Source organism: Gobio gobio, assembly GCF_949357685.1.
Source record: "Gobio gobio genome assembly, chromosome: 2".
Lineage (NCBI taxonomy): Eukaryota > Metazoa > Chordata > Actinopteri > Cypriniformes > Gobionidae > Gobio > Gobio gobio.
The window spans coordinates 10202185-10229713 of NC_137098.1; the positions used below are offsets into that span (position 1 = coordinate 10202185).

Here is a 27529-nt window from a genome sequence, read left to right on the forward strand (position 1 = left end):
AATTTTCATTTTTGGATGAACTATCCCTTTAATCTTTGAGTTTGTTAACTTAAAGTGATGTAACTGATTACCTCAAATTTTTGGGGGTTCTGCCAACTTATTAGGTTTTACAGTGAATTCCAGCCGGTGTAATTTACTAAAGTAATGGCACGAGTTACGCACCCTGTGTATGAGCAATAGAAATGGTGATAAGTGTCTTAGCGGCTAAACTGCACAACGAATTGATGGCAGGGCCATCACCTGTGGCAGTGTGTTGTGTTAGAGAGGTTTAGAGAAGAAACTATATCCAGCCAAACTTTCTCTTTCTTCTTTTCACAGCTAACTCTCACCCTCTCCCTTTCTCATTTATTTGCCCTCTCCCCTCTCAACCTCTTCTGGTCTGTCCCCGTCCAACATGTGGAAAGCATTACAGGGAGTCGGGGAGAGGAATGCATGTGTTGAATCATAATCTGGACCTTAAAGTGCTGGATTCTGTTTTCCTTTGTCTCGTAATGCTGTGAATGTTCTACCAAAATTAAAACGAGGCCCGTTTGATCTGCCTCATATCATGCTCTTCTCCTCAAAAGACAGGAAATCAAGGTTACCATGCTATCGCAGGCTTCACAGATGAACTCATAATTTGCTTTCTGGAGGTTCATGGTTCAACTGCAGGGCAGAAAACAAGGTCAATGTGTCCTCCTAAATCAACACTCGGTGCTGTTCTGCTGGGTTTTAACAACAAGTGTAACACTTCAAAAATAAAGCAACGAAGACAGACCTTAATCGTCATTTCCTTTCTAGCAAACACACATTTACTAAAAGAAACACCATTTGCAGTGCATTTTACTTCCTGGGAAAGTGACTGGGGAAAAAATTGGAGCAAGAGGTGAAAAACGGTCGAAAAAAGTAAAAGAATACGAGTACTTTTAGCCAAGATGGAGAAAGTTTTGATTTTATTTGGACCTTGACTAAATGTACTTCCAGTCTAAAATAGGATTAGGGACTAACAAAGACCGGACCTAAATCATTTTGAAATCTACAGAAAAAAAGAACGGTTTGGCCTCAAGAATGGCTGACACGTCTCTCATGCCTCATTTTCTCTCTCCATCTGTCTGTCTCTAGTAGCCTGCTCTAGATTTGGAAGCCGAATCTATGGCTGGATTCCACCTGACAAGAGCAGCTCTACAAGCGCCAGTCATTAACCTCCGGAGCAGGCAGCTGCCATGTGATGTAGTGTGCTCACCCAGCTGCAGAAGGGCCCTATTGATCCTGCGCATACTTGGTGCCTTCCTGGATGTTTATAATCAATATGCAAATAGCCTGCGGCATTGATTCAATATTAATTTTCAATTAGAGTATCCTCCGGGGGTCCGCTAGGGTCAATACACAACCATTCAGAGTGCAGGCTTGAGCAAGTTGCAAGAATTGACATTCCTCCACCACCGAGACACCTTACTTACTGTTTATTTGGTCTGCCCCGCTGTAAGCACCAATTAGGAGTATAGGTTTCAGTCCAAGAGATGGATGGAGCGCCCGCCTCTCTAGTTCTAATCTCTCCTGCTATCTTTTACATGGTGCTTTCAGTCAATCTTGTAGGAAAATCACAAATGAGAGTTCTTTAATATCTCAATAGTTTCTCCTAGACACTAATGAGAATAAATGGAGAGCAAATGGAGAGGTTTGCTCGCTTCTCAGATACTTCTACTAAGAAAAAAAAAACACCCACACTTGTCTTTTTCATCCTTTTTGACTCAAAGGCTGACCCTTTGTCCAACACAATATTCAAAGGACCATCCTGCATATACGCCTATATATTTCTGCTGTAATTATGACAAAGCTACTTGTTTTCAAACTTTAATGATATATCGAATTACATAACATGGTTGTCAACTACATGTTCTAAAAGAAAGCAGTGGTTTTTAGGAGGACATCAAATAAATATTTTATTTGTTTATTTATTGAAATATTACTGTCCTCAGCCCCCTGGTTGAAAACACAACTTAGTTTCTATGGAAGCTTGTTTCCGCCACTGAAAAATAAATAAATAAGGTTATTGCGACTTTTTATCTACAATTCTGACATTTTTTTCCCTTGCAATTGTGAGTTTACCTCAGAATTGAGTGATATAAAGTCGAAATTGCGAGTTATAAAGTCAGAATTGTGTGATATAAAGTCGAAATTGCGAGTTATAAAGTCAGAATTGTGTGATATAAAGTCGAAATTGCGAGTTATAAAGTCAGAATTGTGTGATATAAAGTCAAAATTGTGAGTTAGAAAGTCAGAATTGTGTGATATAAAGTTGAAATTGTGAGTTATAAAGTTAGAATTGTGTGATATAAAGTCGCAATTACGATAAATAAAGTCAGAATTGTGAGATATAAACTTTTTATCCCTCAGAATTGGACTTTATAACTTGTTATTGCGACTTTTTATCTACAATTCTGACATTTTTTCCCTTGTGCGTTTTTTTTCCCCCAATTTTCCATTGTGCGTTTACCTCAGAATTGTGATATAAAGTCGAAATTGCGAGTTATAAAGTCAGAATTGTGTGATATAAAGTCGAAATTGCGAGTTATAAAGTCAGAATTGTGTGATATAAAGTCGAAATTGTGAGTTATAAAGCCAAAATTGTGTGATATAAACTCGCAATTACGATAAATAAATTACGGAAAAAAAAAAGAATTGTGAGATATAAACTTCTTATCCCTCAGAATTGGACTTTATAACTTGCAATTGCAAGTTTATATCTCACAACTCTGAGAAAAGAAGTCAGAATGCATGATATAAAGTCAGAATTGCAAGATATAAACTCGAAATTCGGAGAATAAAAGTGAGAATTGCGACTCTATATCAAGCAATTCTGACTTTATAACATGCAATTGCAAGTTTGTATCTCGCAATTGTGAGATAAAAAGTCGCAATTATCTTTTAAATTGTTTTATTCCATGGCGGAAACAAGCTATCATAGAGATCTCAACAAATGTGCTCACCTTATAACAAGATACCATCGTCAAATTCCAATATGAACTCATATTTCTCATCAAATTCTCCAAAGACCAAATCATCTGATGTCATCCACATTAATTTTACCATATGTCAACAATCTTGTTTCCTGTGAGGAATTTTAGGAGTTGAAACTCAAAAGTAACAACACTAAGAAATCTATTAGGTTTCTTTGGGCCATGAAAGAGCAAACTCTGAGCCATAAATTGTCCTCTCATGTCCTGTGTATGCTTTCAGATGTATTTGAGAGGTGAATGTTCCATTTCATACTGTATCTTTGTGATCTACTGGCAGCTTGGCACGAGTCCCCCCTTCCTGTCCCCTGACGCTACACAAAACATGCTAAACATAACAAGTTTTACACCCCTCTCATAATCTCTCACGTAAAAACAAATACATAATTAAGGATGACCTCCATAATTTATGAAACACAATGAGACATACACACAACCCATCACAGTGCCAGCGCTCACATTCACTTAAAGTGCATAAATTCATTACAAGCCCTTGGGAGGCTGAACCATAATGGCAAATAAACCAAGATTACCATCATTTCTGTGAGCTGTCCTCTCCTTCCAAATTCAGTCTCCTTTCCTGTCCATTTTCTCGTTGAGATTTACAATGTCCCGCCTTATCTACAATATCTATTCCTGCGGTAATAACCTTTTCTTGGATTAAAAGAAGAAGAAGAAAAAAAAAAACTTACTTTTGCTATATCAGTCAAGAAGGGCAGGGGGGAGGGTAGGGAAAAATGTCCTTTGTTAAAATGGTGTAGGCTGATAAGTGAGGTAATGGATTCCAGGCAGGACTGGTCCTGCTCTTCAATGTGAAAACAATAGTATTGATTTATAAGCGTGTTGTGTTTCCTGTACAGACCGGGTGTCTATCAGAGGCCCTTTGATTGAGTGCTCGGGATTGTCACTCTGTCTACACAGCTGCGGTGAAAAAGAGAAAAAAAGAGAGGGGAAAGAGGTTGCTGGCAAAATACCTCCACAATAGGCAGGTGAGCGGTGATGTCATAGGAGAGGAATGAGGTTCGCATTTAGCTCTGTAACCCGATATCTGCGCGTAAGAGTCACATGTCCTTTTTAAACCGGAATGCTGCAACGTGCACATTTACAAGGGCTGATATCCGACAATGTTCCATCACATCACATTGATAATGCGCGTAGTTGTACGGTGCGAGTGATGTGTTATCAACTTGCTAATTGCGTGGAAGTGAGTATACAGCTTCACAATTATGATATTATCAATTTTGTCATTTTTCCCACAGTTAATTGTTCATATTTATCGTATTTAAAAAAAAAAAATTGGACACTACCATGATATCATGTTATTTCTTTAGGCACTATGGATGGACATAGCGTTTCCTGCTCTGCTTCTGAAACTATAGTGCCACAGTTACAAAAAATTATTAAATATAGTACTAAATATAGGTTTTCAGTCTGAAATGAATGTGATGTGAATAAATGTGTAATGCAAAATAATGAATAGCTAAAAATGCAACAACAAAAAGTTAACTGATTTAACATCAAAGAATCGAAAGAGTATTATTCATTTATTTACTACACTCTCCGAAATTGTAAATAAATATGCTAGTCATAGAGTCCTATGGCTTACAGTAAAGCTAAGCCACAGAACTTTTTGTAAGGGTGATCAGCTGAGAACAGGGAGCAATAGGAAAAGAGATAAAATGGACAGGACCTCTTTCGGTTCTTACCAGCAGATGCAGTAGCCGCTCTAATTGGTTTAGGGCTAACATTAATTACCACATTGCTCATTAATGGATGAAGCCTTTATTGGTTCCATTGATCAGCAGGACTTGTTAGCCATCATCCTAAGCAATGGTGGATGTAACAAGCTTACATATTGGCATATCAATTAATGCAATCAATTCCTGCCGAGCAGCTGCCATTTCTCCCTCCCTGGGCCCGGCACTCGCTCCCTCTCATCCCCATCATTCCTTCGGACAGGCCAGACAACAGCCTGATGTCATCCAGGAATTAACTAAGAGATTCCTTCATTTCTGCTTAAGAGGAAGTGCGAGCTTGCTTATCTCGGACAGGAAGCAGAAGTACACAGAGATAGGACACAAGGAAGGTGGCGATATACAAGGAAATCAAAAAAGACCATGTGTTATTTCACAAGTCAGTCTAAAATCTTCTCTCTTTTCTGCCGTTTCTTGGTCTTTTCTGATCTGCTGGTTTAAGGTTTTTGTAATTAATTACTAAAGGGATAGTTCACCCAAAAATAAATAAATTATCCAATAATTTACCCTCAAGCCATCCTAGCTGTATATGACATTCTTCTTTCAGACGAACACACTCCAAGCTTTATAATGGCAGTGAATACGTACAGCGGTCCAACGGAAGCTAGATATTTTACTTTATAGCGTGTTAAATAGGGATATTTTTCTTACAAAACCCCATCGATTCACTTCAGAAGGCCTTTATTAACTCCCCGGAGCCGTTTGGATTACTTTTATAATGGATGTACTTTTTTGTCTTCAAATTTTGGGCTGCCATTCACTCTTAATGCTTGGAAGAGCCAGGACATTTTTTTATATAACTCCGATTGTGTTCGTCTGAAAGAAGAATGTCATATACACCTAGGATTGCTTGAGGATGAGTATATCGTGGGGGTAATTTCATTTTTGGGTGAACTATCCCTTTAATTCAAATTCAATTTCTGATCATTCATTTTCCTGCACCAATGTAGCGCTTCTAGAAAAGACAAGCAGATACAGTGACATCCGGGCAGACAGACGGCACTAAAAACGGAAATAGCAATGGGAAATTCTAACCACTATTTCAAGACTTGTTGGAATGTTCTGTAGGATTACCTATAACCTTTACAACGTCAAAAGGGCACATCTGAGCGAGATCATTCTTAGCGCCGTTAAACGTGTTGCATTCACTCCAAGAGCCGCTCCTAGCCAAACTTCCCTCTTTCTTTTTCTAATTGAGATCAATGCTGCTTTTTAAGACACATTGATTTGCACTTAAAATCCTCTCCCTATCACCGAGGGTTCTACAGGGAATGCAGATGTTAAATATTACAGCAGCATGGTGGACTAAAACGCAATGTTCTTGCGGAAAAACAAGGGTAGAGGACAAAGGAAAAACAGCCCATGATAAGTGGACACGCACCATGACAAAATGAAGGGATTTAATGGCAGGTGTGCAGCACTTCATTTGCCTAATAACAAATCATTTGGATGGTGAGAGCGCTGAGACGAGCACCTATATCACCTGCACAGGACATTTTTCAGGCAATAGTAGTTGCCCGGCTAGCACAGGACACCTCAGAAGTAGACAAATCAAGCCAGGTTATTTAAGCCAGTTATCAGGGCCATACTTGATTGGCTGATGAAACCCCAAGAGTGGTCACAGTACCAAACCATTCCCCAACGACTATCCTGAGCTGGGAAAAATATAATTATGCTTGCACTTTATTTTACAGTAGGTGCACTCTATATGTACTTACAGTGTACTTACCGAAGAAGTAATATAAGGTAACTACATGTGTTATTGTTACCCTGTTATTGTAATTACAATAAGTACATAGAATGTACATGGGGAACAGGATTGTAAAATAAAGTGCAGAGATGTCCACAGTATAATTTTTATGTTCATTTCACACTTGTAGAAGCTCTCTAAAAATACACACTTTTGCACATATTATGTGCACTTTTACAAAACAATTACAAAGCATAATATAATAATTCATATATTAATATGTAAAATACACGATTGATATATTTTTTGCAACATTATATATCATTGCATTTTTTTAAATAGTTTTGCAAGTTCCTTCCATTCCCTTTTCAAAGTAGATGTAGAACATCGGTCAAATGTTGCACATCAAATGAGGTTGTCCTGAGAAGATGTGGAATCTAAACTCCCCTAGAGTCCTATTAAAAGAGAGACTCGTTTTGGTGGAGTTCATCTGCCCGAGCGGCTCATTCACTTCTAAATGACTCAACTGGCACATTTCTCCACACAGCCATGACAGCCCGACCCAGAGCACACCGTCCCAGAGGCTTCCTTCCAATATTCTCCCCTCCCTTTAACTCAGACTACACATATCAGAGACTACAAACAACATTCCTGAAAAGCACATTTTAAACTTGAATATGGACTCGTACAAAGGTTAGTTGCACTCGCACGCAGCCAGGCTTCCTGAGACATTTTGACATTAGACAAGGGCACTGTCGAAGCCGAGGCAGCTCAGATGTGCACATTAGCAGAAGAAGCGACAGCAAGAGGAAGATCAAGGTCAGAGGAACGAGCGATGCAAAGGAAAAGGCTGGAATCAGACTAGTTTGCCTACGAAAGCATATGCACACAGGCGCTTCGACGGGCACCCATTCACTCACACGAACTGTGTCCTTCAGGCAGCTCCCCCAGACTCAGTCCCCTGGGCGACACGTAAGTGGGCTGAGCAATTAACAATTTCATGCTGATTGCCTGAAGCATGCTTTTCTATACCATAAAGATAATAGCATGAAGGGCGCCACATCCCCCCCCCCCCCTCACAGTCTAGACCCCCCCACCCCTTCCAATCCCTACCCATAATTCCAGACCGCCTCCAATCCTCCAGTCCCGTGTGATGCGCTTTCCCCATTCATTGAGTCCTGAGCGTGCTGCCTGCTGGCTTCATTACAGACGCTCTACACTCAGACAGCACATTTAAGAAAAATATAGAAATGACTCCCTGAAGAGTAAACAGGTATGATTATTAAAGGATGTGAAAAAACAGGTGGAAAAAGATGAGATTCTCAGTCTCCCACTGGCATCGAGTGATTTGAAAGTCTAATTTGGCCGCAACACAACAGGCGTACAGGTTGTACAAAACAAACCGCCTCAGTTACCGTGATTCACTGAGCATGCTCTGTGCAGAGGGGTGGTGATACACTCATCATCCGCTGCCATTGGAGGCCGGCTGCGTGACAGCTTGCGACGGCAGGAGCTGCGCTAACCGCTGATTCTGATCAACCTCTTCGCAATAGCCCACGTACAATGTGCACATCAAAGCGTAGCGGAGACTAGAGGCAAGAAGCGAACTGTACTCTTGTGGTAGCGTCTGGCTGCAAAGTGACAATAAAACGGGCGCATCAAAAATTTGTCTTGCATGTTCACGCTAAACCGCGAGTCTCGTGGGTTTTCAAAAACTGGTAAATATGCACATGCATGTCTGGATCAAGTCGTTAAAATGTGCACCGATATAGAGGTGTTTTTTAGAATGTCGCCCTTAATGTTGTGAGCCGTTTAGAGTGATGGGTGTAAATAGGAACGTGGCAAAATATAAATGCTACATACCAACCCACACACAGCGGGCACTGCTAATGAACACACAAACCCTTTCCCAGACAGTTCATGTGCCCCAAACACTCATTTCAGTCTGAAATCACTAATGATATTTCTGTGTTAATGACTGCCTGTTTTTAAAGCAGCAGCTGCTCGGCTCATACTGGCAATTGGAGGATTTATTTATCGATTGTTTAATGTTATGACCAGAAAAGGGAAATTAATGAACTTGAGACAGATGAAAATCAAAACAGTGCGAGTGAACATTAAACAAGAAAAAAAAAAGAAAAAGATTGATTTCTTGCTATTTCGCATTGAATGGATACATTTCCTTCATGGTATACAGTGTCTACTTGCCCTTGGTTGTTGTTTCTTTTCTTTTCCCAATTAGATCTGCCAGTAAAAGGTAATAAGGAAAATAAATTCAAGAATTGATTAAAATATAATAATAAATGCTTGATTGCATTTTGCACTGATAGAGTGCAAGTCCCTGATCCTCTTCAGTACGCAAATGACTGCATTAGAAACGCTCTCAAGAGAGATGAGGGAACCGGGGAAGGATCGGGAAGAGGTGTTGGGACAGATCACAAGAAAGAAGTAGTGATGGAAGCCAGCCTGATGCATAATGCACAAATAAATTGCAAGAGCTTTCATAAATGGTGGGCTCCAACCTGATTGGCTGACTTCACACAATTTCATGGAGCTAGGACACATTAAAAGACATTACGTTTGGTCACTTTACCTGTCAAACGAATGCTTCCTGCCAGAATAGGCAGCAATTTAGATCTAGACTACAGTGTCAGAACATTACTTTGCATCCTCAGGTGATCATGGCTTTGAAAGGAAGGAATTACAAAAGGATCCAGCATTGATGCACGCATCCCCTCCCGTCTTGTTTCTTGCTCCCCCCCCATTCCACCCCACCACACCATCTAAATTGCAGTCACAACCCCCAGCTCGTAGAGGATGATAATTGCAGACGGCCAATAAATTACTACTGCCTCCACATCAATTATAAGCATCACGTCTGGCAATGAGGAAAATGAGATCTTGTGACAAATTTCATGAGGCTTGGCTGCCCAGCAGCCTTTCTTAACATGCTACAGATAGCAATCCCTTATCTAGCCTCTGTAATGGGGAGCTACGGATAGAGAGATGGAACAGCAGCCATTTAATTAAAAAGCTGGGTGGTGTTGGTGGTGTGTTGGGGTGGGGGGGGGTTGTGTAATTCATTGTAGGGGCCCAGGAAGAAGACAAAGGCTTTGTCTCCAATACATATTTTGCTGTGCGTTGCCAGTCATCAGGGACCGTGCTTTTGCCGGTGTTCGTTTGATAGCCATTCAGAGCATTTTTTCCCCCTTCTCAGTCCATTCCATTCCCCCCCTCCAATCCCTTTACCTCTTCCACCTCCTCCCTTCCCCTCTTTTTTATACTGTTATTTCCCAGGGGACCGCTGAGGTGCTTGCTCCACCAGGGCTGGTGCAACTCATTTGAGAGGGGCATTTTTTTCAGTACGAATGACTGCAGAGAGCGATCAGACAGACAGTGGCACTGAATGAAATGGCCCCGGCGCCTAATTGCGTTCCCACCTGGGAAGCGCGGGTGAAGGCAGCGGCTTCGGTGGGAGGAATAGGGAAAGGCACCTGATGAGGATTTATGGAGGACAGCGAGACGGCAAAATAAAACACCAAAAGGAATGGACCCTAAATCTTATTTGCCGCCGCAATATTCATTGCTGTTGCAATCGGGCACGCTGATAGAGCGTTGCAAAAACGACCGCTGCGTTCAAATTATAGCTGCACTCTCTACTAATATTTAACGTCATTAGAAAATCATTAGAAAACCATCATAAAACCTGGGATTATGACTAGAGCATTAAACACAATGATTATTCAGGGTGTTCCTTTTCCCCGCTTTTCCCTCGGAAATGAGATTTCGCTCTCCACGCCTGTGCAGGAGAAAGTAAGAGTATTTCTCATAATTACTACAACATTTAAAAAACATTGGCCTGCATAAATTACTATACCATTATATGATTGTTTTTCATTCCCCCAAAGCCAAGTTCTTGAAGATGGGCTTTTCAGAGAATGACAGCTGCGAGCGGCATTAATGCAATTTCCCCATGAGTGTAAGAGGGCTAATTCAGATATTGCCCACTGCCTCTGCTGTTGAATGGCCGTTGTCATTAATATGTTGTTTCTCATTGCGTTTAGCAGGACGCACAAATGGCCACACGGTGACTTTCCATGTATTCCGCTGAATTACCTTTCAACAGTCGGGAGATACGGTATTCACTGTGCTGTGTTCAAGTCGGGCTGTAATGTAGCTATCTTGCCTAAAAGATGAAAACTAATCTGAAACGACATTATCAAACAAAACTTGCATTTCTTCCTTTTAATTGCATACATATTCCACAGCTATTGCTTTCAAATCATTCATTTTCGCTACTCACTTTGGGCAAACTCCAGCAGGATATCACTGAGTATGTGTGTGTGTGTATGGGCATTATCGGTAGCAGTAATCAGCCCAGAGGGAGAGGGCATGTAATGGAGGTTTCCCCAGAGGAGATGAAAGCCGCAGGGCTGAGTGGGTTCACAGGCCCAGGGTCTCTCTCAGCTTCTCAGGCGGGCGACGGCTTTTCAGGAGCTTGGTTCACAGAGCTCCCTGCTGAGGAGCTGGCTGATGAAGCTCTTTCCTGCCTTGTCATGTTGTGCAAAGGTACTGACCCCTTGACCCTGCCCTAAAATGCCCTCCTGGCCAGACTGGGGGGGGTCTCACAGCATTTGTAGGGGAGCATATCCATGTCTTTGCGGAATTAATCTGCAGACAGACAATAGACGCACAGCAGTGGCATGGTTTAACACCCCATGACAGTCTATAGTAACAGCCGATGAGGAATGATTGCATCATAAATGAACACACAGGTCCAGGAAGCTCTGATTGTGTGTGTGTGCATACACAAGTCAATCATAGGACCTATACTCAAATCCAACGCAACCTTATTAATTCATGTATGGTGGACACCTATGCTTGGAAAAGGCCCCTTCTTTTGGACATACAGGGGGAGTTTGGGGCTGGAAATTCTCTTCAGGCAGAAAAAAACAGGAGGTTAAAATAAGAGCAATCCTTGTCAAGGCTTTGAGAGTAATTCAACTGACACTGATGAGAATCAATGCTCCTTTGAATGCATTACTTGGCAGAAACAGGCCTTTTGTCCCTTAAACCCAGCCAGCGAAAAATGATGCCCTTCGAACAATGGGGGGAGAGGTGAAAATATAAAGAGTGAGAGAGAGGGAGAGAGAGAGAGAGAGAGTGAGAGAAAGAGAGGTCCTCCCTCCATTCCCTTTCACTGAGCCAAATGGATTCCGAGCACTTATGCATTAATCAATCAATATCTCTCACTGTACATCAACGGCGCAACCAAGTTATGAATGACCTTTCCAACAAAAAAAGGACACTTTAATGTGCACAAGACTACATGTAGCTGAGTAACTTTGGCCCATTTTTTATCACGCATGATTACACCTGCACAAGGCACAGGGCCATTAATAGTGCACTAAATATGACAAGGTTAGTCATTATTCAATTAGCACAAAAGAAGAGGGCAAGGGGCAAATCGGTGAGAGAGATGGGGGATGTCATTTTTTGGACATCCATCTGTCATTCGGTGTGGCACAGAACGAACGGACTAACCCAGAATCACATTGTGCTGCCACTCATTGCAATCATTTTCATATTATTTCAATAGCTTCATATCTTAAGTGTTACATTTTTCAATTCCTGCTTACTCGGAGTAAAAAGCAGCAGTGTGCCAAGTCACACCACATTTACATGTAGCATCTGTGAGAGGATCTCATATGCTTTAAGAGCACTTCTTTTGTAGCAATGTTCAAGAGCTAATTTAAAGATGGCTCCTATCTTCAGATAAAAGACGACTGGAGCAGCTGTCGCACTTGAGATGAATCACTCGCAAAGCCAAGTCTGTTTATTATCAAGCACAATGTTACACTATCATTCAGCTGATCACTCTGATACAGTTAGTACTCAGAATGACTTAGAGCTCGTCCATTAGGACAACCAAGACGTCCTCCGCCTTCCGAGGATTTCCTCGAACAGACGGATCCACTTGAAAGTGTTTGGGTTCAACTTTTTTCATCTTTAAGAATAATAAAATCAGCAGCGAAGTGCTTTTAATTATCTTCTCATCAGTTATTACTAGTCATAGTCCTTCCCCCTCACTTTCTCTAGATGGGAGTCGAGCGGTTTTAGACTTCGGAAGCCAAATCTCTCGTGGCCAGGAACTCGCTCTGTATTGATGGCGAGAGCGGCACTTAACTCTTTGAGCAATCAAAACTCAATCATTTCTCATTAAAATCCTGAACGCCTGAAATCAGATAACATTTGGGGAGAGACTCTGGCTTCGTCCGAGAAATGGATTTCTCTGGGAAAAAAAAAAAAACTTTCCGGGAGGTGGGAAATTGTGAACAGACAAAGCTCCAAAGAGTTTGCCTTTTTTTTTTATGGGACAGAATAAGAAAAATGGGTGCATATATAGGATTTTGACATGGGGACTTCTGTTTCTCAGCCACCCTTTTTGGGGCTCTGTTGGGGCGTGGAGGTGAAGCATGGAGACAGAGTGGAACGGACAGGAGCTGACTGCACAGCGAAGCTAAGAAAGGAAGAACTCAGGCCAGGAGCACAAATTAATGCTATTGTGAGTTTGCGCACAATAGGGCCTGCAAAGTGACTGCGGAAGACCCTTAAACAAAGGAGACATCGCTCTTTCCTCCCTTCCCAATTAGATTTTCTCACCCGTTTTACATTACAAAAAAGGGGTCCATTTTTGTCTAATTCCTCCCTGCCACTGACACAGGCACCTCGGAAACTAAACCAGGAGCAGATTAACGGCAGGCACAGCATGATTGACAGCAACCTGCGCGCTCGTTTCGGACACCTACGCCGCGACTCCATCCCAACCATGACCCCTCCCTCCCTCCCTCTCTGTGAGCGTCTCCACCTCCCTTACAACTGCGTGTGATATTCAGCAAATACACGCGAAAGACACATTTTAAAAAATGTCTCCTCGCTTCATTTTGACCATGGCCCGAGAAATGCAATGTACTATTAATACATTGCACTCTACATGTAATCATTCAAGTCTCTAGGCTGTGTTCAGAGATAAACAGAGGTTTACTGTATTATTTATCATTTGTTGATGTGTCCTGTTTTGCGCTGGTTTAAATGACTGACACCATGGGACTGGATATGAAATTGAGGGACTAGCAAATGTGAAGTGTGTGTGTGTGTGTACAGTATGTTTTCTTTAATAGGCACGGGTTGGCTTGTCATCTCTATGGCTGCTCCACAGCACTGGCTCATTAAGGACACAGAGCAGAGTGATTCTGGTAAGTTCATGCTAATTTCCGTCCCTGTCTGCTCTACCACCCTTCTGAGACACTATTAGTGCCTGTTTGAATATTCAGATAAGCAGGGACTAGAAATGCACAAATTAAATCCCTTTATTCTGATTTAAGTCCTATATTGGGCTCCATCTGCACCCCCTACATATGGGCAACAGTAAAGACAGAGGACAAATATAGAGAGACAGAGAGAAAACGAGGCCCTCAAGATTGTTTCTGGCATGCTAACCGCCTGCATGAGAGTTACAAAACATATGAACATTATAAAACTTAATTTCTAGGGATAAAAACTGCAAAGAGCTGCAAAGTTTTAAGGGCGTATGAGTTGATTGCAGGTCCTTCAGAATGAGAAGAACTTGAAGAAAATCTTCATAACAGGTGTGTAGAATCATTGACCATTGAGAATGAGGGGAGAAAAGAGAGGGCGGCTTTTAATAGTGGTACTCACTCTAATGCGGTGTCACACGGCCCAGAATTGCGTGTCCTTCCCTCTTGACCGTACGGCACAGCTGAATTGACTAGATACACAGAGCACTCCTGTATGGTGACTGAGCATTTAGCATGAAAATTGACCTTTGCTTGCTTTCTGAACTGTGGATTATTCATCTTTAATGCTTTCAATTGGTCAGGGTGGCTTGAGCTGGAACCTTCTGACATATTTGCCTTCTCCCTTCCCTCCTCTGTGTCTTTAAAACTAATTTCTAACTGAAAAAATGCACTCCAAGACCTTGGTGAATGACCATGCCAAGAATCCCAGTGCAATAAAAAAGGCCAAAAAGCTTGTAAACTGCAGCAAGGATTGGAAATCAACAGACAATGATTGCATATGCAGTAAGCGTTTAACAAGCAATGTGTAAAACAAAGAAAGAGGGAAATTTGGGCTCAGTAGTGCCATTGTTCCGCTGTCTTTTCGTAGGGCTGGTAAAATATGGCTAAAATAAATGTGCAAACGCTGCCAAGTGGCAATAAACTGACACCAAGATTTGCAAAAATGGCGTAGATTCTTCTCATGAGAGCTCGCCCTTTGATGTGCCATGACAGCTATCGCGACTTTCATTGTACTTTATCCAGTAGTGGTCTGACAGGACACAAAGTGCTAGAATAAATACACATTCACTGAATGTCTTTGTCTAAAGATCATCAATCAGCGAGCTCAGGCCCATCCGAACAGGCTGCAGTGAGAATGTGTGTGCTAGCAGCTAATAAAACAGAAAATGACAGAGACCAAGTCCAAGCAGACAAAGAGATAGTGTGAAAGCTTGAGACATCATAAATCTGGCCCAGTCAAACTCCAGGAATGTCCCAGTTTGTCAAAAACAAATAGCAGCTTGTCTCCGACCATTGCTCGGCAAATGAGCCCTCACATCTGGTCAAACAGACCTTGCGCTCTGTCAGGAATCTGGTCGAGTCCATTTTGGACAAACAAGGCCTTGATGGGGCATCATATTGCCCCAGAAGGGCTCTGCAGTAGTATGGAGACTAATCAGAAGTCTTCATCAACAGTGCTAACCAGACGTTACAGTGTGGCTAATCGATAAGCCCCATAGCAAGGGGACCGCGACGGCCTACAGCGTGAGAATCACTGTTTCTTGGCTGTGAAGTTTTGCTGGGCATGTACAAGGAGCGAACACGATGGCATCTTCGTGTAGGAATCCAGCCTTCCCTCCCCTCAAAGACCCCTGTCAGAATACACTAATGTCACATTGATCAGCCGTCTTGCCTTCCCTAACATCCCTCCGTTCCCACTTCTGTCGCTCGCTCCTTCTCTCCTCTGGGCTGTGTGTGAATAATCAAGCGAGGGCTGAATCAATGGCTGCCGTGCGGCTCCACAGGTAAAGGTTAGCAGGGTGGAATATTGAATTATTCCTGCTTCTCTCATCAGTGCCATCTGCTTGGCTGCCTCTAATTGACAGGTCAGAGGGACAAGATGGCTCTCTTCAGTATTTATGTGTGTGTGAAAGCCTGATCTTCTGCATTCTAGCCGCAGAACAACAGACAGCATGTCTGCGATGAAACGTGCATCTTCCCATCAGCAAGGGATTGTTTCATGTGCCAGTTGCCCTGAGAAGCCGCAAGCTGGAGAGAGAGGGCATTCTGCTGTCAGTTGTAGATGTAGGCAGCTCATCCACAGCCAAAGATCATAGCCTTTGATCTCTCACTTCCTCTCTAGAGGGGACAAATCAGCTTATTAAAAAAGACAAAAATCTAAAACTTTCACCGTCTCTGATCGACAATGGGAAAACTCCATCTCTCAATCCCTCTGTGTTTTTTCACCTGTGGTCACACCAAACTGATAAAAACTCCAACTGAGGGAAAAATTACCCGTTTGAAGTAGCAGCATGGCATCAAACGCCAAATCTGAGAGCAGCTAAAAAACTCTTTGGCTTCAGTCTCTAGTGTACCTGACAGCCATAAACTAAAAAGAAAATCTATATGAATGTACAGACAGTGATTTCTTAACGCCTGACATACAAAATATCACTTCTGAATACTTGGAGAAGAGCGCTACATTTATTATAGTGTTTGTGGACATTTATACATGCACATTTGAATTTATCATACACGTACTATAGTGCCTTATTTAATATAGCTTGTTCTTGTTCCTTAATTGTACGCCGCTTTGGATAAAAGTGCCGGCTAAACCAATAAATGTAGTGTAATATGCTAGCTGTATATGAGCCTCTACTGTACATTTGATAATCTAAATAATTTAACACTAAACACTAGTGATATTATGACTTGGTATTGTAATAGATATAATATAATATAAGGTACAAAATACAAAAATAAACTAACATTAATTTTGGAAGATTTTGAAAATAGATTATGGACACTTACTTCAAATCAACTAAGTGGGTACAGTCAGTGGGTGACACCAAAAAATCTCAAAGTGGTCAAAAAATTGTTATGGAAACGGTTATTATATATCTTTGACTACGAAAGACCTTTTCAACTCTCTCCATGTCATCTGCTGTTTCTCCTCCAGCCACACATTTCTGCTTAGCTGCAGTCAGCTTGGACACATGACTGACAGTTCCTGTCCTCTGCGGTCTCAGTGCCCTGACTGACACAGGACGAGCGCGAGCCTTCAGCCTGCCACCCGAAACCCTCGCGCCCTGCTCGCGCTCCCCACCGCAGCCTCCAGGCCCCGGAATAGAACTCATTAGCACGTTTGGTAAGTACAAATGAGATGACTGCCTCCTGATGGACTGTCTATCTTTTGGATCAGCTTTCAGGGAGAGTGTCTCGTAATGACGGGTGAAGGGAATGAAAGAGGGGGAGAGAAACTAATATTATAATGCTCTCTGCGCTCACTCCGGGCAGTGCACCTCGCAATGGCCTGAAATGGAGGGCCCTGAAGTGGGCTTGATGACAGAGGAGGCCTCTCTCACCCACATGTAGGATCCCACTGTGGGTGTATGAACACCCACATGTGTGTTAATTGGGTGACAGTGAGCATGTGTGCCTGTATACAGTACAAATCTGCCGCACAATTTACACCCTCTTATCATCTCCGAATCAAAATGGAGCAAAGAAATACGTGCTCTGCGCCCCTCTGCTCGACGTACACACAAAAACATACCGTCTCCTGCACATGTACTGCCTCGAAGGCCCTCCGTTTGACCCAAGTCCCTCTACATCCCTGTTAGGGCAGCCAATGGTCAGAGCTATCCGGGACCGGCCAGTAAAACGGCAGAAGAAATCGCCACGCAATCCGTTTTGATTTTCAGACAATCCCAGAATAGCGATTGCACTTCTTGGTCCATTTGCAGTAGCAGGATGAGCCAGGGAAGGAATTTAAACAGCGGCTGTCTATAAACCAACGGCAAAGAAAAGACTTCCTTGTGTGAGCTTGGCGCAGACATATGAGCCCAGCCCAACATTGCGCTGAGTGGAAAATCCATAAAGCCATCACTTAGGCTCTTTAATAAAAGGGCCAGTTTCATTTTAATATTTTTCAAAATGAAAGGTAATGCATTTATGAAATTCGTGGCACGCTCAGCGGACTAAAAACAATTTCCTCTGCTAGGCTGTGCCCTTCAGCTGTGGATTAAGGGACAGACGTCCGAGAGGAGCCGACCCGAAGCTCTTGATGGGGCCCTTACCAATCGGATCGCTTCTCCTCGTCTCTAGCAGCATCCCAGCAATACCATATTTTATTAAAAGAATCTTCAATGATGTTTGTTGCCCTGTCTTTACTCAGATGTACCATGGCATGGTTGAGGTGGGGCGCAGGGGTCATGGTTAGCGGCTATAATATCCTGTTTCTGAGAAGGTTTACTTTGCATTTTAACAAGCATGTAAAAAGTATAGGACATTCCAGGCCCGGCTGCTGTCTGCAGGGCTGTACGGGGCCCTGGGTCCAGACTTGAGCCTTGCCCTGGATAGCCCTAGCCAGCCGTCATAGCGCCTCTTCCCCTGCGGAATGCACATGCTTTATGTGCTTCATGCAGACATGTGGCCCTAGTCAATAAGAAACAGACATGTACAAATGTGCATACACACATCCACATCCCTCTTAGCTCAGGGTGACATTCCAGTCCAGTAAAAATAAAGGTATGGACTCTTTAACACCGCTCGACTCTCCCCTCACTTGACATTTCCTGTCCGCTGTCCAAGAGCTTTAGTAAGTAAAGCAAAGAGCCCAGCAAACATCCAGCGTTTGCTTTAATAATGCATCAATCTGTGCATGGAATGTATTTTTGCATAGAAGCTGATATTATTCATGAGGCTGCAGGCACATCGTAGGGAGAGGAGAGAGATGCAATGCTTGGCTCTTGATGGAAATAAATGTTGTGATGTTATATCCATCAAGAGTTGCATCAATATTTGGTCAAGATCTTGTATTGACAATGCAAGAGTCCAGCACTCTGTAAAGTCTACTCCAGCACATCCCAAATACTTTCAATGAATTTAAGGTCTGGAGGTGCCAATTCATGTGTGAAAAGGATTTTTCATGCTCCCTCCCAACCATTCTTTCACAATTTGAGCCCGATGAATCTTGACATTGTCATCCTGGAATATGGCCACTATGTGTCTTTCTACATGGTTGTTTAAGAAATGAAAAGCTACACACTCCATCAATTACGGTTAGAAGAACTGTTGTCAAACACATAACATGCTAGAAAAATAATAATCACTGCCATAATGAATTAGTAATTACATTTTAATTCAAAAATGTAAAAATGCTCATCAGATAAGAGGTGTATTCAACTCTTTCAGTGTCCCTTGGATCAGTCAGAGACTAGTTTAGAGTCTCCAGTGTAGTTTAGACTCTCTCTTTAGAGTCTCCCGCCTGGGCACTGAGAGGGGAGGGTTGCAGCTGGCACAAGAATCCGAGCAGGTCGCTGTTCCCGTGTCTACAGACAGGGATTTCCTGCAGCACGTCATAGCTCAGCGATCACGGTGCTGCCATCTGCGACCGAAAAAGATTTACATCCGCAGCTAATCCACAGCGTCAGTGCAATGTGTTCGCTCTCCAAAACAGCTTTCCCTCCTCTCTCCTACAAACACACACAAATCTTCTGGGCTGGCAATGCCACCCAAAGGCCTGTAGCGCCATCAAAAAGCCAACTAACCATCTTTCAATTCCACTTACCTCTTTTCTTACTCTCTCTCTCTCTCTCTCTCTCTCTCTCTCTCTCTCTCTCTCTCTCTCTCCTGTATCTGTCAGTTTGCAATGTTCAAAAAAACTTCAGTCCATTAAGTCTTCTGAAATGAGAGACCCCAATGTGTCATCCAGCTATATGCCCTGGTGAACATCACTCATAGAACCTGTCATCTGCTGCTGTAATGTCTCTTCCCACACATCAAGCTCAGACACACACACACACACACACACACACTGGAAGCCGACTGTGTGCATGTAAGCATGTGTTAGTGTGTGTTGTCTTGGGTGTCTGAGCTTTATAATTTTGGGAAACCCTTCTTGCAGAGAGCTCCTTTGTGTTGTGGTGAGAGAAAGGGTTAAGAATGACAAATGGACGTCCAGTGAGAGAATGGCATGCTTGAGCAGCACATTTTCGACACAAGGCAGGAGTTAAAACAATGCATGCCTTTTATCCGCACACTGCTCTAATTGGATGGGAAACTCTGCCGCCTTGGCACTCTGTGGGCGATTCAGAGAGCAAAAGAAATGTGGCACAGAAACCCGGCCTACACTATCTGCATTCGCGCATTGACACCATGACCACACAAATTTAGCGAATGTTGTGCATGTATGCATTGTCGTCATATCTGAATATCCTATATTGTGTTTGTTATGGGCCTAATAATGCTTAGCTGGAATGTACTCACGGGTGATTGGTTACTTTAATCAAGCCTGAATATGGTTAGTTCTGAGAGAAAACAATATCACAACACCATATGGATCAGAACTGAAAACAAAGCTAATCAATATTTCCACAATCAATTGTTTTCATCAACAACATCTGCTATGGCACACTTTCTCTGAATTAGTGGTATGGATCTTTTTTTAAAAATGATCCTCATTGATATTGTTAACAAATGACCAGAAAATGGAATGTGACAGTTCCAGCGAGAGACGTGAAAGACCACCCTCAGGGGTGGCTGTGCAGCCTTAATTTGGGAACTATTAAAGTGCTCTATCTGTTGGTTAATGTGCATTACTGGGGGCTCTTAAATTCATAAACTTTTACACTAATTGTTCGTCAAAGAGTTTTGATTTTTAGGTTGCGGTCACACATCCCAGTTCATGCGACTGTGCTGTGACCTGATTGATCTCTAGATCAATTGAAAACTAGATGTTTTAATATTCTGAATAAAATTCTGCTTGCCTGTGCAAAACTTGCTGCCATGATAAAGCACAAAGGATATTCTGGGTGCTTGCTAGGGCACTGCCATGAGGTTGCTAATGTGTTACTGGATAAGGTTTTACAAAAAAAACCCATTCAAACTCTAATGACTCATTGTGAATCAGTTCAAAATATTCATCAAAATAACCCATGCAAATGCTATGGCATGCAAAAGTAAAAATCCAGTTTAATCGCTTAGACAACACAACAAGCTGATGTGAGGTATAATTCATGTCCGTAGGACAATTGACTTAGATGTCAAAGAGTTAGAGTTTAAAAAAACTTGTTTTTGTCCAAGGTTGTTGGAAAATTGGGGAGTGGGAAAGGCGAGCTCTGCTTGGGGAAGTAGCCCAGCACATAACACCAACACTACACGGCAGCAGCCAAGGGAATTGCTGCCTAGCTGACCCAGAAATCCAGGGCCAGCTTTGTTTTAACAAGCAGGGGAGCCTTCTACCACTTTAGCAACTGTGCCTCAACCACAAGAAAGAGCCCAGTGCCTCAGAAGAGCTAGCAGGGAGGAAATTAAATATTACACCATCAGGGAATGGTTTCACTCGGTTAAGGGGGGGGGGCAGGACATTAAGAAGTGTAAAGGTAGTCTAGGGGAGGGCGGGTTCATAAGCATGGGGGACGGCGGTGAGGAATTAGCAATGTTCGTACTCACTGATGAAGAAGTATGTTCATTACCAGTGTAATTCAAACAAGATGCTGAAGCAGGGAGTTGGAGTAGGCGAAGAAGGCCGACATTCTTTATTACACACCTCATTTCATTTAACTGACCTTTAAATACATATACTTATTAATATATATATATATATAAAAGAGTTGAAAAAAGACTTTAGCCCTGCTATTTAAGGGGATGAGACTTGTTTTCAAGCTGAGCAGTGCGCCATGGCTTGGTCGACAGGAGCTTGAGTTTGATCCTGCATCTGTAGGGCAATCAATCAGCTGTTCAACGCTCCGACTGCAGCCCGCTCCGTTTGGTAAACAGAGCGTCAAAGGCAATTAGGACAGTGGTTCCTCTCTGAAGACCCAGCCTCCCTAACAGAGCGCTCATAGGCCCAATACTGACGTCAGTTAGCAGGTATCAGCTATCAAAGGACAGGGACGCTGGGACCCCTTTCTCCCGCTCATTCTGTCTGCGTAGGAAACAATAGCTGATAATAAGAGGCAGGCTGGTTCCCTTTTGAGCTGCTGGTCGATTTACACTCACCTTGTCCTTCATCAGCATTTCCCAGTCAGCACTGGGCTAGACCTCAGCCTTAATCACCTACATATTCTCTCCTGAAGGTACAGAAATTCAATAATATCTAGTCTAGAAAAAGCCAGTAATTAAATACATCAAAAAGCTTGCATGGCCACGCAATCAGCCATCATCAAAGCACGCAGCCATTTCTCACTAAAAAGAACATCTCATCTGACTAATCCTGAAAGAGTTTGGAAAAGTTGCACTGCAACTGCAGACATAATGCATTGTTTGTGAGTTGTTGGCTCATTTGACGTCAAGGGGGTACGACTGGATTGCTGCAGCTTGTAAAAAAAGATGGCAGAGGGTTGCAAATGTGTGTGTGTGCCTGCGTGTAGCGACTGCATGCTTCTCTGCCCACACATCCCTACTGCAGGAGTCATTACCTAACCTCCAACCAGACTCACAAACAAGGGAATCCATTAACGCACATCAAAGGTTAGCCAAGAAAATATATAAATAAATGCTACATCAACCAAAAAAGAGAGAGAGAGCTCGGGAGAGAGAGAAAACCAGACTTGTTTGTGAACTCTTTACCTCCACCTACCCAGAAACACACTCTAAATCTCCTGCACCCCCACCCTTTTAACCTAAGTGGGCCTTCCTATTGCCTTTGCATGTTCACTTGTCCACTGTACTATAGTCATTAACATATTTGGAGTGCAGCGAGCAGAAAGCTTAATTGTCCTTAATTGCTCGGCTAAATATGTTCTCTAATGATTCTCCTCAGATCTGTGACTGCCTTTTGCGCAATTTCCCGGCCGCTGGCTTCATTATCCCTGCCTCCTCGGAACAAAGCGTCTTTGGAGGCCAACTCCCCCCGCCGTCTTTTGCTCTCTCTCTCTCTCTCTCTCTCTCTCTCTCTCTCTCTCTCTCTCTCACTCTCTCTACCCCACGGCACAACACTAAGAGCCAGTCGGGCCGCCTGGCTCGCGGGAGGGAGGGGAGCGACGCACAATGGAAGTCTTTTGTCAGGGCACGAAAGTCAAAATGATTAGAAAACCAAATCCATGCTGAAACAGTGTGTTAATTGACTGCGGCTCTGCCATCTCAATGGCTAACTAACGTATGGCCTGACGAAGGCCTCGGCCCCCGCCTTTTGTTTTTAGCGCCTCCTCCCCTCGCCGTTTGGAGCTTAATGGCATCTATGATTGTTTGTTTAATGCCGGCACAGCAATGGGACTGTACTCGTACTAATGAACATGCTGTGCCAGATCGCCGTTGTCCTTAGGATATCCTCTCGCCTTATCAGTCATCAATGGAGCACAGAGCCACAGAAGTGATGTCATAGGCACAGCCCAGGGACTGAAGATGTGCTGTGCTCTTTCTCAATGACTCCAGTGTGACCAGGTCTCAAAAACCAGGTGAATATGCTGGCATTAAAAAAATCTGCTCTATTGGTAACCAGATCTGAAGCCACGCAACAATGAACATTGTAGTCTATTTATAATGCAATGCCTATCTATTATCAATCTGAATTAAGAATGGAGTGGGTATTTTCCACTCTCAGTTTCAAAAGAAGTGGAACACCACAACTACTAAAGAGGGATCCATCCCTATGCATATCAGGTGAGCATACAAGCTTGTATAAATTGAATTCTTACCTGTGTCGGCAGACGGACACTTGCGAATGGTGAAGATGGCACTCAACTCCTCCTCTTCCTCAGGAAGTCCCTTCTGCAAGCGCTGCAGCTTCCGTAGGCTCTCGCTGCGCTGGTGCTTCATGGAACGGACGTGTTGGATGAGGTTCAACTTGGCCTTGGTGGAGTAGTTACACAGGACACAGTGGTAATAGCACGACTCGCCCTCCACAGCGTTCTCGTGCTGCTGCAAATGCTGTAGTGAGAGAGAGATCCAGAGTTAGCATGGGTTTTTAACAAACGGGATATCTAATGCCATTTACAAATGAATAAATCAATTGCCAATCAGGATTCTGTTGTTTAACACAAAGTCAACGTCATTCATCAACACTAAGTTGGTCTCTGGACCCTAGCATGAGTGTGTGTGCTCCTGTATGCTAACAAGACAGAGGGGGGGGGGGGGGATGTTGGCATCCTCTGGGCTGGTGAGGTAAACGGGAGGAGCATGTCAGCATCTACAGGAAGAGCTTGAGCAGGGACACACTGAGAAAAGTGCATTGATCCCTTTCACTCAAGAGAAGTCTTTCGTCTCTGAAAAGGAAACTCCAAACATCTGCCTGTTTCACGCATGGGATGCTAAATATTGATCACCGGCGAGTCAAATCCTGCTTCTTTTGAGAGCAAGGCAAAAAGAGAGAGACGGGCGGTGGTGGGGTGCTCTGACTATATCCAGAAGAGGGTATAGGGATCCTTGGGGAGGACCAGAGATATGTGCTATGATCCACAAACCCAAAACAAGCCAACCAAGCTAAGCGCACAACGGTAACAACAATCCCAAGCCGAGTCTGTGTTCATTGAACACACCACATCTAATCAATGCGTTTCGACCAACACAATGAGGGCATTGCAGGCCTTTATATCTGACCGCTAGTCCCTAGTTAGCACCTGTGCATGTGTGTTGAAAGCGCTTACACACACACCTTGATTCATACCTTCTTTCAAGTCATGATTGTTATATAAGTCTTACGAAAGCTACCATTAAACTGTTGTGAATACTGTCAATGTCAATAAATGGCCATTTTCCTTTATTCATTCTTCATGGCCGTCATCTCTTAGGTGAGTTATGTTTGTGTTTGTAGAGTGAAAGATTCAGTGCAATTTATACATCTCAGACTATACATCCATGTACAAACAAATAACGTCTGTGTGTTCAGGAACAACACACGCTACATCTTTGAAACTACATGATAAAGGCGCATGAAGGTCATGGTAACTTTAATTAAAAATCAAAACAAAAAAAATGGTTAGAACCGTGGCCTAGCAGCTATTTCGCCACACTGAGCTGTGGTACTTAAAGGGGTGATATGAGTTTCGTCCAAAAATGGCTCATAACAATTCCAATCGCATCTGCTCATCAAATAGCAGTCTCTTTACTTTGTATTCGTTGTTTACCTTCCTTCTGTTGCGTGAGTCACGAAAAAGCAACTAAATTGCACCACGAATGAGATGATGCAAATCTGTAAAAATATCTCCCTGCCTTTTTGCCTGGCAAAACATGTATTTTCTCTCTTGTGGAGAAGCTCTTAATCTCCTGCACAGACCACCCCCAAACCCTGACAAAGGTCGGGGAAAACAAATTGATTCATTAAGACGCGGCTGAGTTGGCTTTGCCCTGCAGCGCAGAGATGAGATGCTTTTCCATCGGCTTCGGATGCACAAAGCCAGAGTAACATTAGATTTTTAACCCAATTAAGGCCACATCAGGTGTTGACAACAGTGAGAGAGGAAAAAATATTATGTTCCCTGAAATGTTCTCCTTCTCTGGTAATATTTAATTTTCGGGTAACATTGCTATAAGGTTTTTTTTTTTTCTTTTTTCAAAGCAATTGTGGTGCTGGTATCATATGTCACCCTGGTATACCTAAGATGTGCATTAGGGCCACTGACTTCCAGGAATGGGTTTTTGCTTTTTGTGTGTGCCCCTCAGCTCCATGTAATGGAGTTATTAGGTGATCGTAAAAGGCTCTGTCTTTCTCCTCACGCTCTCTCTCGCTCTCCTTCACTCCCTTTCCTGTTTGAAGTGGGGGTATGATGTCATTGAGTAGGTGCTGCTGGATGTTTTGGGCTTTACTTGAGCTGCGCTTCTCCGCCTCGCCCCCCAAACACATATGCAGTGTATCAGAGCTCAGGTACACTGATCTGTCACGAATTTGCTTGTATAAAACACCAAATCAATCCGTTGTGTGCTACGAGATGGCACAGTTTCTCCTTTCTTCGCAAGCGAGGAGAATATATGAACTGAAATGCACATCTTTACTGCAGCCGTCTTTTGTGAAAATAAGTGCGGTGAAAAAAGACGACACCTGAACTAAACTTCAAAGATCTTTGAAAAAAAAAAAAAATGTGGGGAGTTTTACAGCTCCCATAAAAAGGGTAGGATTTACACGGGTGAACCTTAGCTGGTTCAGCCCGGAGAAGAGCAATATATCACTTCTCTACCCAAACTGAAGCCAGTCTACCACACACCGGATCCTACATATATTAGCCAATATTAAAAAAAAAACAGTGATGGTCTCATTACCATTTTGGTACAGCTACCACGTTTACTCCAAAGTACCATGGTGCTCAGGTGCAATGTTGCAAAATAAGGATATTTGATTTATAAGGGATATTAGATGGTTTAAGACTCTCCAACACAACATAAGACATAACATTCCTGATATAGCAGAGATAAATATTGCTCTCCAGGTCTGACACCGGAGGGCTGAACATACCTACAGCTCTCTCTCACAAAACACACAGACATATCTACACTATTCCATCTGAAACATCCACACAAGGGATCCCTGAGATGATCTCTACACCTAACACACAAACACACCCCTGGGTCTGAACGTGAAACACAATAACGCATGAGAGAGCGCTTGTGTGCAGCGTGTCTGTTTCCTATGATCCTGAGATGAAGCTCCATGCTGATAAATCACCTCCAACTGAAGTGCAGGAATTCAGCGGCTTAATGAAAAAGTCATGTTCACTGAGCAGGGAGGGGCCGGTCAGGGTGCTGTTGAGAAGTCTCCCCTCCGCAGGGGCCCCAGAACAGCCGCATGCAGGCCCCTGGAGCCAGAGAAGGCCACAGAGTCAGCATGGCTTACATTACTACTCAAAATTCATTTAATTGGTTGGAAGTTAATGGCAGACTTACAGGAGAGCACATGAGCTGTGGGGAAGTGCAGTGGAGCGAAACCTGAGTGGGCTGGAGGGAGTAAGTGTGTGTGTGAGTGTGAGAGAGAGAGTGCACGTGTGTGCAGCAAGTGCGGCCCATCTTTATAGGACAGGAGTTTTGATTACTCTCTCTCTCTCTCTCTCTCACACACACATGCACATAACGACCCAAGTGAAGGATGAATCAGTCCCCTGTACTCGTGTAGGTGAGGAAAAGCAAGGCCGGCTCACCTCGTCCACCCCGCCGCAACTCAACACTGCGTCTCTGCCTGTTTTGCTCCCATCACGCACAGCTATCACTTTCAACACCTACCTGCTCCTGTGCATGGATCTACAGAAGCATCCACTTATGTGGGCTGAAAAAACACACACCTTTCACACCCATCGCCACTTTAACTGCCAGAGAGCCGAATACAGGGCAGGCACTCAGCACACTCTGTGAAAACCTCCACAAATGCCAGGCCCACAGCGAAATCGTGCTAAAGCAAATCTAAGTTCCACAACATACTCTACACAAGTACATGGACATAAATGCTTCTAGCACTGCGCAGGTCCATGTGGGATTCTCAGTGTTGCTGCAAGAGAATTAGTATTCTACAGTCGGTGTTCATTTTTACACTGTTTTGTTTCAGTCAATGTTTTAGTTTTTTGTCTAATTTTAGTTGACAAAAATAAATAAAAATGCTCGAGAAAGTGCACATTTAAATGAAATTCAATAGTTTACATATAAATTTAACCTCAATTTTTGATTCTCGTGAATTCAAATCGGACTATGACTGACTATGATTGCGTTGTTTGATTATATTCTATGATTTTTAGCACCATGCTTATAACTGGCTACCTGAATAGTAACATATCTGGTTTAATATTATAGGCTTTTGAGTAACTGTGGTTTGTTACACGTTATGCATGAGCAACGGGGCCAGACGCTTGACATATATTGGCCGAGCAT

The 27529-nt window shown here is 43.0% G+C and overlaps 1 protein-coding gene across 5 annotated transcripts in view; it reads right to left on the bottom strand.

The window, feature by feature from the left end:
- The window catches only part of zfhx3b (zinc finger homeobox 3b), a 147674-nt gene that overhangs the window by 40303 nt on the left and 79842 nt on the right, over positions 1 to 27529 (bottom strand). For all 5 annotated transcript variants that reach the window (XM_079809296.1, XM_079809295.1, XM_079809294.1 and 2 more), the window contains one exon: positions 23380 to 23611. In XM_079809296.1, the coding sequence (XP_079665422.1) occupies positions 23380 to 23611 (232 nt within the window). The remainder of the gene's footprint in view (positions 1 to 23379; positions 23612 to 27529) is intronic.